Here is a 13072-nt window from a genome sequence, read left to right on the forward strand (position 1 = left end):
TTGTCTCTCTCTCTCTCTCTTGTAATACTATATTCCATAGAAAGGAAAGGATACCAAATTTCATTCATTTCTATCAGGCTGCGTCCATTCGTCTCAGGGTCGCTGTGGTTTGTCTCACCTCCTGAAAATGTTTACAAAGAAAATAGAAGTTTGGAGGTGCCAGATGTCGATCTTGTTGGAAGGGGGTGAGTACAAATATAGTTTCAGGCTGTGTGTTTTTAGACTTGGCCTCTGGGTTGCGCGGAAGTAGCGGGACAGTGGTTGTATCTGCATTGCGGCAGGGAGGCTGACGCACTGTACGTAAGGCCATACACGACCTGGAATCGTTATCTTACCGTGCTCAAACCCAATTTACTGCTCATTATTGAGAATGGTCAGGTCTAAAAACACGGGAAGTATCTTTTGAGCTGTATTTTATATGTTGTAAGTATTCAGAACACAGTTTGAGCTTTGAATTTCTAGACAAGCTCTCTGATTTAGGATAGAAGTTTTAGTATACACTATGTCCGGGTTACAGACGTTTCGAACCGTTTCATCTATGTAGTTGTTCAGATATCGTAAACCCCCCCCCCACGACATACAGGCTTAATAATACGATAATATAGGATAAGCCTATGTCTTAGGAGAGCAATTGACATATCATTTCTTGCAGTGTTTCGTAGGTTACGCTGGATTTGAGGTTCTCACAGCAGTGACCACGAAGAGTAACATCTTCTGAAATGTGACGCCGTGTAGTCCGTATGATTTTCACTGACCCTTCGGAGGAACGTAATACCTCCATCTTCAGGATCGAAGATATGTTAAGAAAGAAATAAGCAAGAAGCGAACAACAAGCTGAATGAATATTTTCGAACTTGAAATTTTTTTTTATTGCTAGTGGGTGGGACTAAGTCCCTTGTACTGCGGCCACTTCTGGCCTATTGTGCCAGCCCCAGATGACAGGTGAGGGTGATTGTGGAGCAATTGGTGGAATGATGGTTGGCAGGGGAAACCGAAGTACTCGGAGGAAACCTGCCCCAGCGCCACTTTGTCTACCAGAAATCCCACTTGACCAGACCCCGGGATCGAACCCGGGCCGCCGAGGTGGAAAGCCAGCGGCTAACCGCTTGAGCTATGGCGCGGCCCTGAACTTGAAGATGGAGGCAGATATGTTCCCCTGAAACTTTGTTGAACTTCTACCAGCATACTCACCATCACAACCCGGAAGGTAGTCTTCCTTCTTTTATAGAATTCTGCTTCTCCAGCCATTGCTTACATGAACATTACCCACAAGAATACGGTTCTTATTTCCAGTGAATCTGCATATCTTAAATACGAGTCCAAAACCCTAACGTCTATTTATTGACCTTTCTGCTAGTGAGGTAAAATATTATCCAAAATGTTAGAAAGGCATATCCTATTGAATTATTTTGTCCTAAAATATTTATTAATTTATCAACCTGTAGTGTATTTTGGAACGAAAACCATGGGTTGAATTAAGACTGTTGTAATATATACATTGAGTTCTCATTTCTGTAAACGAGTATTCATGCAGACGAGTCGGACGCTCTTCCCATCAAAGTCGGGCCGACCCTTAATACATAAATTCACGTCAGAGTTGTGCGCTGTCTAGAAAACTCACCCTACTTACTTCCGTATGAAATTACAAGCAAATAATTAAATCCCTCTCGGTTTGTAAAAAAAAGTAGTGTAACGGTGAGATGAAAGCTCTGTGAATTTACGAAATTTCGGGCTACCATAGCAACGAACATTTCAAGCTTTAACACGTTTGAATAAACGCAATTTACGTAGTATAACACGAACGAAAAAGGAGTATTTTATTTATGCTTATGATGTCTATTCTGTGAGTATTGATAACTTTTTGACGTGGTACGTGAATTCTAGTATACTATGTAAAGAAAGCGGTTTACATTTGGCTATTTATAGTTCGATAATATGTAGGACTGGAAACGAATACTGGAGAAAGCAGGGGAAGTTAATGGTACGAAAGCTTATATAACGAATGATGAAACTACGGTTGAATTCTCAACGGACGTTTAAATAATATTAATATATGAAGCTTTATTTGTAGTTTCGCAATGGAATTCTGTACAAGTGGGAAATGTACAGGTAATTCTGTAACTTCAGTTTATGGCTCTTGATACGCGTAGAATTAACAGGTTTAAGCATTTTAGCGCCATCGGTTACAATAAGTGTTCAGAATTTTGCAACAGTTACTCCATTGGTACGTGTTACGAATCTTTTTTTTTGCGACCATTATCTAGCAACGGCCGTTATTTACAGTCATTGTTTAGCAACGGCTCAACATGCTACAGTGTGTTAGAAGCACTACAGATTCATCGGTTACAATAAGTGTTGAAAATTTTGCAACAGTTACTCCATTGGTACGTGTTACCAATCTTTTTGCGGCCATTACCTAGCAACGGCCGTTATTTAGTCATTGTTTAGCAACGGCTCAACATGCTACAGTGTGTTCGAAGCACTACAGATTCAGGCAACTTTCTGAGTAATCTTAATGTAAGGATCGAAAGAAGGATCATAGTTCTTTTATTCTTGGGAGTATCGTCCTTCTCAGATCTCGGTGCAGACAAGCTTCACTAGGCTGCAGACTGTCTCCCTAACTTTAGCGCAATAAACCCAACTGTAAACAAACACATTTATTTTCCGTCTCGTAGAATCCGAGACGTCGTTTGGCACGTGGAGAGTGTCAACCGGCACGCCTCCAGAATAAATATAACACGACTGTGTATTATTGCCGAAAGTAACCGACGGGCGGGTATAATTCCTACAGAGTAGCGAGTTTCCGAGTTTATTTTTCTTTCTCTACCCAAAGAGTTAACTGAAGTACAATTATCTTGAAAATTAATTATTAGCCTACTTTCCTTATTTTGAAAAAAAGATAAAAGTAGGTTTATGACATCACTTTGCTGTCTGTAAGTCTATGTGTATTCTCCCCTAACGACTTTTGAATGCTTCAATAAAACCTTTATGAAACTTAGCATGGCACCTGTACTTAACAAATCCCTCCCACTAGCAATACCAGCATTATAGTTTCCCAGATTGCTGAACAGCCTTAAGGAGGGAGCAATGCGCCATGATGTATGAAAGCCAGAATAGTGGAACTAGTAAAGACGGCAGCTGTTAGGCAACGTCTTGGTGAATATACCCCCTGGCCCCAAAAAGCTGCCTCAGGAATAGGTGGGGAAGGAGAAAGAGAACCATTATAAAATTCCGGCATACGTCCGAAATTTGGGTGAAAGGGTAAATTTGTCCCTGTGCTTAAGTAATTAAGCACTACACCATGAAGGCATATGGGGGAGTGGATATGTAGATCCTTGTTTTCTTGACCTCGGCACTAGTTGGAAGTGAGTGGTCAGTTTCACTCCCCGGCCGTTTTATCCCTGGGGAAGGAGCCCCATTGGATAGGAGGCTGGGTGGGCTCAAGAGCCGGTCTGGACGACATGGAGAAGAGAAAACTTTTGTCTCTACTGGGACTCGAAGTCCGACTCAGTCGTCCAGCCCGTAGCCAGTAGCTATACCGACTACGCTACTCCTGCTTCCCACAAATTTGGGTTACGTGTCTTAGGTACAACATTTTTTTCAGAAGTAAGTCTAATAAAAACTAGTGGTCCGAGGCACGACTGTACCTGGATAGGCAGCAGAATTTTGAAAAATTTCAGAGATTGATTGATTCAGATTGGATTACTGTTTCTTTAAGGAGATATATCGGCTTTCCATTCAGAAGTCTGTAGTTCGATTCGTCGTATTTAAGTGTTTTCATCACGCAAGTGTAAGCGAATTACTGGCAGTAGCTCACGAGGCGTTACAGTATTTTTCTGTATAATATCTGACCTGTTGAATTTGCATGGGTGAACGCTTCTTTAACCATTTGAAGCATGAACCTCATCCAAAAGACATGTAACATTTCAGTTCATGACTCACAGAATGGCACTGAATCTCCATAAAAATTATCTATGGGTTACTGCTGTTAGGCTTATAATCGTTGATTATTCCGAGAATTATATTAAACCTGTAAAATTTTACGGGTAAAATGGAGAGTTTTCCAACGTCGCAATAGTTACACTATACGAGCAGAGGGTAACCTTTGTAAAACGAACCCTCGTTAATGCGAACCCCCAGTAATCCGGAATTTTAATACCCCCAAAAAAAAAAAAAAGAAATAGACACCTCCATCGATTACAAATTTAATCTGTTTACTTTGCTCCCCTGCAGTCGAATTGAATTCTTGTGAAACATGATAAGTGTTAATTGTCCTATCTCTCTGGGCTCTGAGAAGATGTATTTTTTTATTGCTAGTGGGGTGGGACTAAGTCCCTTGTACTGCGGCCACTTCTGGCCTATTGTACCAGCCCCAGATGATAGGTGAGGGTGATTGTGGAGCAGTTGGTGGAATGAAGATTGGCAGGGGAAACCGAAGTACTAGGAGAGAACCTGCCCAGTGCCACTTTGTCCACCACAAATCCCACTTGACCAGACCCGGGATCGAACTCGGGCCGCGGCGGTGGGAAGCCAGCGACTAACCGCTTGAGCTATGGCGCGGCCCTAAGAATATGTAACCCTGTTACATAATTGCCGAGTACATTAAAATATTACATATTTTACAAATTTTAGTTTCTTTATGTAATATATGTACTTATAGATCTTCTGAGTAAATAATCTTCTAAAAGAATTAAATCTGTTAATCCAAACTACTATAGTTTGAAAACTCAATGCTTTAATTTGTTCGGATTATTGATGTTACGCTGTATATACAGAGTGTCACAGGAGGAAAGGTTAATACTCTGGGAGATCATAATATGTGAGTTTGTGTATGTCCTATTCCAAACGATTTCCGAGATAGAGCTATTTCACTCGACAGTTCTAAAATTGTTGATAGAGAGATGTTACCTACCGTTTCTAATACCGGTATTTATTGTTCAAGTGACACAGTTGGTACAGTTTATCTGGTACAGTGTAATACATTTTCGAAAATTCCACCGTCAACATCAATGCACTTTGCAGCTCGTGTGAGGACACGGCGTGTTGCTCATCTGTACAGTGAAATAGCTCTATTTCGGAAACCAGAATAGGACACATGTACATATACACTTCTTTGCTTAGAATGACCGATACTGAGACCTCCCAGAATATTGACCTTTCCTCCTGGGACACCCTGTATATTGCGAACGTTTATAGGATTAGTGGAACAGTTGTGAATTATACCTTGTCAGCCACAAGACCGTACGGTCTGAAGACAACCGCAGACTTTACAGTAAACGTGTTTTATGGATGGCGATGAGTTATGGTTACGCAGTTAACTTGATCGAATTCATCGTTTTATTTGACAGTTCGTTAATGACTTCGTGTTAAGGCTGGTACATTGCTGAGTTTTAAACATAGTTATACTATAAGATCTAAAAGTTTGTGACTATGGTATATTAATATATTGTGTTTCTGGACGTTATCCATCGTCCTGCTTTTATTTAAAACACACAACATTTCGGAGACTGGAACCTATCCGGAGACAGTGACTACCTCGATTGATTGGGCCCAAATGAGTTGATTCTACCTGAAGACGGAAACAGATTCCAATCACCGAAACGTTATATGTTTTAAATAAAAACAGGACGACGGATAACGTCCAGAAACACAATTAATGTATGGTTATACTGCGTGAGATTTGAGGTTAACACGGTTATTATGCAAAATGCTGTTTTCTCTGATGTCACACCTTGTAGCCCGGTATTAACCTGTATTTCGGAGGAACATATTGCTTCACTTTTCAGGATTAAAAGTGTTTGAATCTGAAAGTATGTGGTACATGTCGTTACAGCTGTGCTTTAATGGGGCAGATTATCAATGGTAATTTTTTTTAGAGCAATATTTTGGAAGGCAACTCAATCTTATGTTAAAGTAACTCCTGTACGCCGAAGATGGGTGCAAACTACACTGTGTCACATCCAAGAAGACAGTAATATGATCTGTTTGTTTATAATATGTCTATATTTTTCTTTAAACATTTGAAATATTTCATGTCATTTATTTTTTCTCTCTATTGCATGAACTATCGTCCCAATTCGGAAAAGGACTGGTTCATTTAGATTGAAATTCAGTATTTGCGACCCAGAACTCTCTTCAAGTCAGTGTGTACATCTGTGAGTAACAGAGATTACATACAAAAGAATCCTAGTAGATACTATGAGATTATATCAAGTAATTCCTAGGTAGTTTTTGTAGTAGATATGTAGTAGATACAAAGTTTTAACCGCCCCCATACGACAATAGTTGAAGATTCTGATAACAAAGTTACTGTATTGCAGAAGTTTAGTAGCAATATTTGCAAGAAAAAAAGTTGATTATTCAGATTATAATGGGTCTTTCGTTGAAACGCCGGTGATTCTTTTTGCACGCAGGAACGCAATGGCCACTTAGCATCACGTAAGCATCCTATAAAAGAAATCTCGGAATTCCATCCATATCTTGAATTAAGCAATATCAAAACTTTTATGCTGAAGGAGGACACACTCGCGTTATTTTTAAATTTCTATAATCACGGCCTTAGAAAGAAAGAAAGAAAGAAAGAAAGAAAGAAAGAAATACCAGAGTGTGAGATTATGTTGCGCTGCCTGCCATGTTGTTTCGATTTGGTAGCAGGAAGTTCTGGGAAGACCTTAAAGGGAAATGCTGTCCTTCAGATGTTTACACTTGCAAACAGGGACATGACCTTTATTATGTTGATATAATATATTGTGTACATTTATTATATTGACAATTCCTCTATTATTTTCATTTTTATACATTTGCAAATTTAAACATGAATTAAAAGAGTACACTTTACTAAATTATATTCCTTTTGAAGCTTTATTATTTTTTTTAATATCCTCCTGATTGTTGTCATTTAGTGACCAAAATATATTTTATAGAAATAAATTTTATGTGACAGTAAACGCTTCAGCCCCAATAAGAGTTAGCTCTACCCACTGTACTATACGGAGATATGGTTTCCGCCTCTAACAAGAATCGATTCCGGGCCGCCCGACTCCAAGCCTATCACTTTACTAAGCTGCGAAATGTCACTGCGCTTGCCAACATCGACATGTATTGAAGAGTTGTAGCTGTGTATGGTACTTTGATAAGTCTGTTGCAGTGATTTCGCTTCATTAGATCCCTCTTTACTTACTTCTATGCTTGCCCTTGCCTTGTTTATTAGTCACAGTTGGTAGTACTTACGAACAGGTGTAGAAAGTTGTAGAAATAGTCAACAGTGGAGCGCATGCTTGAGTCGGTATTGCAGTGCCCATTTTTGTTGAAGAAATTCGTATATTACCTCTAGGTAACAGGACCTGATAGTGTATATTGTTCAATATAGTTTAGTGTCGTACTAGTGTGTAACTGTAGAAGTCTTTGATAGGACTTTTAAAATTAGTTAGGTTAGATTTTTTTTAAGAAGTTTGCTTTTATGTGCAAAGAATCTTGTATGTACACTGAAAAGTTTTCTCGATAGATTTTATGCTCCAGGTTAAATAATGATATTGATAACCTCAACTGATCCCCATTGGAATTCCATCGGTCTTTAAGCTAGAATATTGATGGACTACGAAGATGAAGATCAGCAATTAGCCTTTTCAAAGCTACTGTACGCACTGGACATGTCTCTGAACCTAAACATATAAATTTTTTATCACCATAATATATACTCCCATTTCCTGAGTCTTTCACTTATTTGTTTTGCAAGTTTCCTGAAGAAAATTCTGTATGTATTTATTGTTTCCCTCTTTCTTCAAACTTCTTGATGTCAGTGGCCTAATAACACTAATCGTCTCTGTACTTAACTAAGTAAGCACTACGCTATGAAGGCGTATAGGAGAGTGGATATATAAATCCATAAATAATACTAGGTAACTTATTTAAATGCTGTCTTTCTGTACATAGGCCTTCTATTGTTTCTCTGTGATAACATTTCAGGTCTAAACGTTTTTATTTCTTGGCCCTTCATTTTTATATATTTTTAACATGTCTTTGCACTACAGTAAAGTACCAGATTTCAGTTCCATATAAACACAATGTAAATTCTTGTTTAACTAGTACATTGTTTTTGGCATATCTCTCACTGGGGACAATGTCGGCAGATATTTGCTAACTGACAACATGAAGTCCTTGAGAAGCTGATAATCAGTGAACGGCTTTTATTGAATCCGAAGGTTCATGCTCGTCTCAACAAGAGTCCACCGCTGGTTCCTACCCTAAGCCACTGAGCCGGATGAATTCACTTCACTCTCTCCCATCCATTTTTTCGTTTCTGTTTTAATATTATCCTTTCATTTACGCCTATTTATTTCTGCAGGTTTTCCAAACCAAAGTGTATAAGCATTTATGATCTTTCCCATGTAGGCTACACGCCCTGCCAATATTATCCTCCTTGGGGTTATTATTTTTATGATTTTTTTGAATAGTGGAAGCTACAGAGCTCTAAATTATGCTATTTTATTAATTATTCTTTCCCTTTTACGTCCTCATATTTTTTTTTTTGTTTTACTCATTGCACTGTTAACCTGTGCTTTTCCCCTTAACGCGAGACACCGGATTTCACACACACATGAAATTACAACAACGAATCTACAGCATATTCTAACCTTTACGTTCTTAGCTAGGAGACACGAAGCAGGTTGCATCTTGATGACACTGTCGACTCTTATTCACGAAGTGTTTGGCTGAAATATCGCCGGGACACCAACTATCCTGACTGAGATTCGCGATTTTCTCGGATCCTCCAGGAAAACTGCTGGGCAATACCTCGATTATTCCACTACAGCTTCCTTTCAAATCCTTTCGAATTCATCATTCATTGTTATCCCACTTTTCAATGGTATTTGGTCTAGTTACCGTTATTATAAAATAACCAGCAAGAAGTACTAGATACCAAACAAGAAGATAAAGAATTTAACTTGTAGAACCGTTTCTAGGCAACGGCTCGGTAAACACATTCTCGTGGAAACGGATACGCATGCAACAATAGAGGTACTGTTTTGAACGGTATTTTCTACTTTGTCCGTGAAAAGGGCTTATAAAGGGGGAAAAAGTATCTGGTCATGAGCCCCAGCCGGGTCTCGACACCAAGACGGACAGACTGACTGTCCGTCAGTCACAATGTGACCGTGTGGAGGCGGGGTCGAATACCTCCACCTTGACTCTGCGAGTCGTAGGAGGAGACGAAATGGGAAGTCTCAGATGTGAGACAGTGAAATATGGTCGCAATTCCCAAGGGACTAAGACCCGAGAAACACTGCGCTCGCAAGGGCCAGCAGCATATACAAAAGACAGAACCATCCTCTCGTCAGAGAGGACGCCCCACAGAAACAAGATCGTAACTGTCGAGGAGTAATAAATATCTGGTCATGAGCCCCAGAAAGGTACTCTATGTCAAGACTTACTGACTGATCGTCAGTCGCAATATGACTTTGACTTTTTTAAGGTACTGTGCCTGACCTGACAGAGGACCTGTATATATTGTACATACATTTTTAACATGTTTAACACGTAAAATGTAAACATCTTTTACATTGTGGCAAATGACACTACTGCAGACAATTACTCTGACAAAAGACAGACCCGTTCTCTCGTCAGAGAGGGCGCCCACCAGTAACAAGACTGTAACTGTTAAACAGTAATAAATGACTGACAGACTGACAGACTGACAGACTGACTGACTGACTGACTGACTGACTATCAGTCTCAATGTGACTTTGACTTAAGAATAGGCAGTTGGAAAAGAGCCGCCGTTCGGAGAGGACTTGAGACCGTTACCAGGCAAATATTAGTGAAGACACTGCAGGCTGGAAAAGAGATCTGTCCTGATCTGTAAAATGTGGAAGTCAGCGATGGCGCTGTAATTAAATGTAATTACGATTGTGTGTTACAGTGTTCAATAAATCCAATATCTAATCCAAAACCCCGTCAGGATTCACACCTATTCTACGTGACAAATTCTGAATTTAGTGTTTAAGCATTCCCCGAATTTAGTCTGTTATTAATTTCTCCGCGAAGCTTTCACGCGGAATCCAAATCTAATATTCTCTCGACACTGCGTAGCGCACTGTTTCATACGAGTGTTGACGATATTTTCGAACTGACTGTACATTGCAATGACAATATATATATACACCGTATTCCCGACGTTGCGTCTAGAACTCCACTGGGTGCCAACTACGTCATAGCCGCCGTTGTTCTTTCATCAGTGTTGCAAAATGAAGGTCACTGGTGGGTGAGCTGTACGAACAGGGTATCCTGGAGGACACAGAAGAGTCCTATAAGTCCTACAAGACGTCTGGAAAGAAATTATATACTTTTGACGGCATTTCTGTAAATTCTGGAAATACTCGAACATTCCCCCAAATGTTAAAGGGCATAAGAAAAATTCATACAGGATTTTAGTTGGAAGATACAGTATAAAAACCAGAGGCATTTATAAAGATTATCTTTATTGCTTACAACCCATATATAGAAAAATAAGCATATCACAGTGGTATGAACGGCCTTCGCTCGCCCTGACGCTGGGATCGTGAGTTCGAATCCCACTCAGGGCATGGATGTTTGGTGTGTGTGTATGTGTTTATTTAGTGTTTGTGTTGTCCTATGTTTAGACAGCGACCTTGGGACGGGAATATCACTCGTTCGAGGAGTCTTACCGTGTGTGAAAAAGATTACGGAACTGAATAAGAGGCCTGGGCCCCGAATGGCCTGGAAGAGTCAGTAAGAAGAAAAGATATAGAAACACGAAGCATCGCATCTGTGCTCCAGATTCACTAAACCAATAGACGTACATTCTCAATCAATGGCTCAACTACACACGTTTTATTAATTTTACTTAATTTAGAACTTATTTTTGTTTGTTTGTTTGCCGTCCACCATGCAACAATATCAATATTTAAAATTCGTCACTACGCTACGTGAGCTGGGATAACTCGGTCGGTATAGCGACGTGCTACAGGTTGTACGGCCAGGGTTCAGTTCCCGGCAGGGGCAAGATTGTTCTCTTCTCGACAGCGTCAAGACCGTCTCCGGGGCCTACGCAGCTTCCTATCCAGTGGGTACTGGGGGTTGTGTTCCCGGTGGGTAAAGCGGCAGGGGCGTGACGCTGTTCACTCACCTCTATGTAATGCCGAGGTCAAGGATGATGGAGCTATACCCTCACCTCCCCTTACATTTTAATCTCGTGGTGCTTAATTACTTAAACACAGGGAAAACTTTACCTTTAAACCTTTTCAGTTGAAATAGTGTTATTAGTTAACCTACAGTCCCACTGTAATAGAATGATTGCAGAACAGAGAGGCGGGCTATAGGCTTGTACGTGTTGCGTTCCGGTCAGGCAGTGTAGCAGTAATGCAATGCGGCAAAGCGCAACTTCCGTCACAGGTGCAAGTGAAGCAGCAATTGATCGCGGGGTTCAGAGGCCGAACCGTGTGCCACGCGCGCGCACACCGCGTGCTTCATTATTTTTGTAATCCACTGTGATAGGCGGAGACCAGGATACTGGGTGATCTGTAGGTCCTAACCCGTAGAAACGTGTACTAGAGCACATCCTATACTTCATTCGGAATGTTACTCGACAACTGTTCCGATGGGTGGGTTGCAGCCATTTTGAAGAAACGAATGACTTCTTAATACCAGTAGCTACCGTTTCTACACAAGCGTATTATCACATTCAAACAACATGGCTGTTCACTGCGTCTTAACGTGGCACTACTGTAATGAAGAGAAACGTTGTGTACACCGCGCGAAGACAGTTTCCCCTGCCTGCAAGCTAGTAAGAAGCGAAAACACCACCACATGTCCCTGAAACACTCTGATAAAGAAAATGAACTGATAATAATTTCTTCCTCTATGGCTCTGCAGCCCTTAGGACCTTGGCTGCTTTTATAGTTTCTTAATCCTGTACACAGGCGGTAAGATTCCCTGGACAAGGGATGAGCCCGTCGCAAAGCCGCTACCTTCAAACAGACATCCATGCCTCGAGTGGTCTTCGAACCCACGATTTAAGATGGTTCATGCCTTAGACCGCACCGCCAATGGGATCGGCGAACTAATAACATTAAGATTAATGATCATTATCGGCTCCCTCTTCGCGTACTCATAACTCAGTCATAACATGAACTGTTGAAAAAGGCTGTAGGTTTAAATGAGGTTTCCTAATAAGCATTTTAATTAAAAATGGCGGTAGCTGTCGACAGAGGAACTGTAATAATTAGGTCTACCTACCGGCAGAATGAGTACTGTAACTACATCTCCTGTGGGAAAGGGGGTGTGTCAAGTTAGTGACGTAGTCCGTTACGTCATCATCATAAAGTTTAACTAGATTCTGTTTTCAATATACTTCCGTATTCATACGCCGGTGAGAAATTGGGACGTACGTAACACGGGTCCCGTAATGCCTACATAAGGCATGACGTACCCGGAATTCAGCGCAGGCTGTTACAATAATTTCAGCCAGCACCATAATAATTCTTTGTTCGTTTAAATATTATGAGGGTGTTTGCCTTCCAGCTGTGTCATTGTCATTAATGACCGTCACGAAGTCGTTATTCAGGCCTTTACAAAATCACATTTTTTTCAATGGCTCCTCCGGCTTCTTATTCAGTTCCGTAATCATTTTTCACAGACGGTAATATTCCTTGGACGAGTGACCAGCCCGTCGCAAGGCCGCTACCTAAACACAGGACAACACAAACACAGAATAAACACATACACACATCAAATATCCATGCCTTGAGTGGGATTCGAACTCACGATCCTAACGTCCGAGCGAGCGAAGACAGTTCATGCCTTAGACCGTGCGGCCACTGTGACCGGCTAAAATCGCATTTGCATAATCGTGTAATTTTTAGCACATTTCTTCTTTACCGGGAAGAGTAACAGTTTTGGTCGTTAGATGTCCCTGTCCTCGTTCTACTTAGATGATATATCATCCATATACGGGCATCGAACTTGAAGATTTCCTGTTAACCTTCGGTTTCCATATACTGAAACATATGGAAGTAATACGTTATTACTATTCGAATAGAAAGTACAAGCATCA

The 13072-nt window shown here is 40.6% G+C and overlaps 1 protein-coding gene across 1 annotated transcript in view; it reads left to right on the plus strand.

Moving 5' to 3' along the window:
- The window catches only part of LOC111874852 (protein goliath), a gene marked incomplete at its 5' end in the record, with an annotated part of 107326 nt that overhangs the window by 62826 nt on the left and 31428 nt on the right, over positions 1-13072 (plus strand). Inside the window, 1 exon segment of the mRNA XM_023870700.2 lies at positions 78-185. Coding sequence (XP_023726468.1) covers positions 78-185 — 108 coding nt within the window.

Source organism: Cryptotermes secundus, unplaced genomic scaffold (assembly GCF_002891405.2).
Source record: "Cryptotermes secundus unplaced genomic scaffold, Csec_1.0 scaffold160, whole genome shotgun sequence".
In the NCBI taxonomy this organism is placed as follows: domain Eukaryota; kingdom Metazoa; phylum Arthropoda; class Insecta; order Blattodea; family Kalotermitidae; genus Cryptotermes; species Cryptotermes secundus.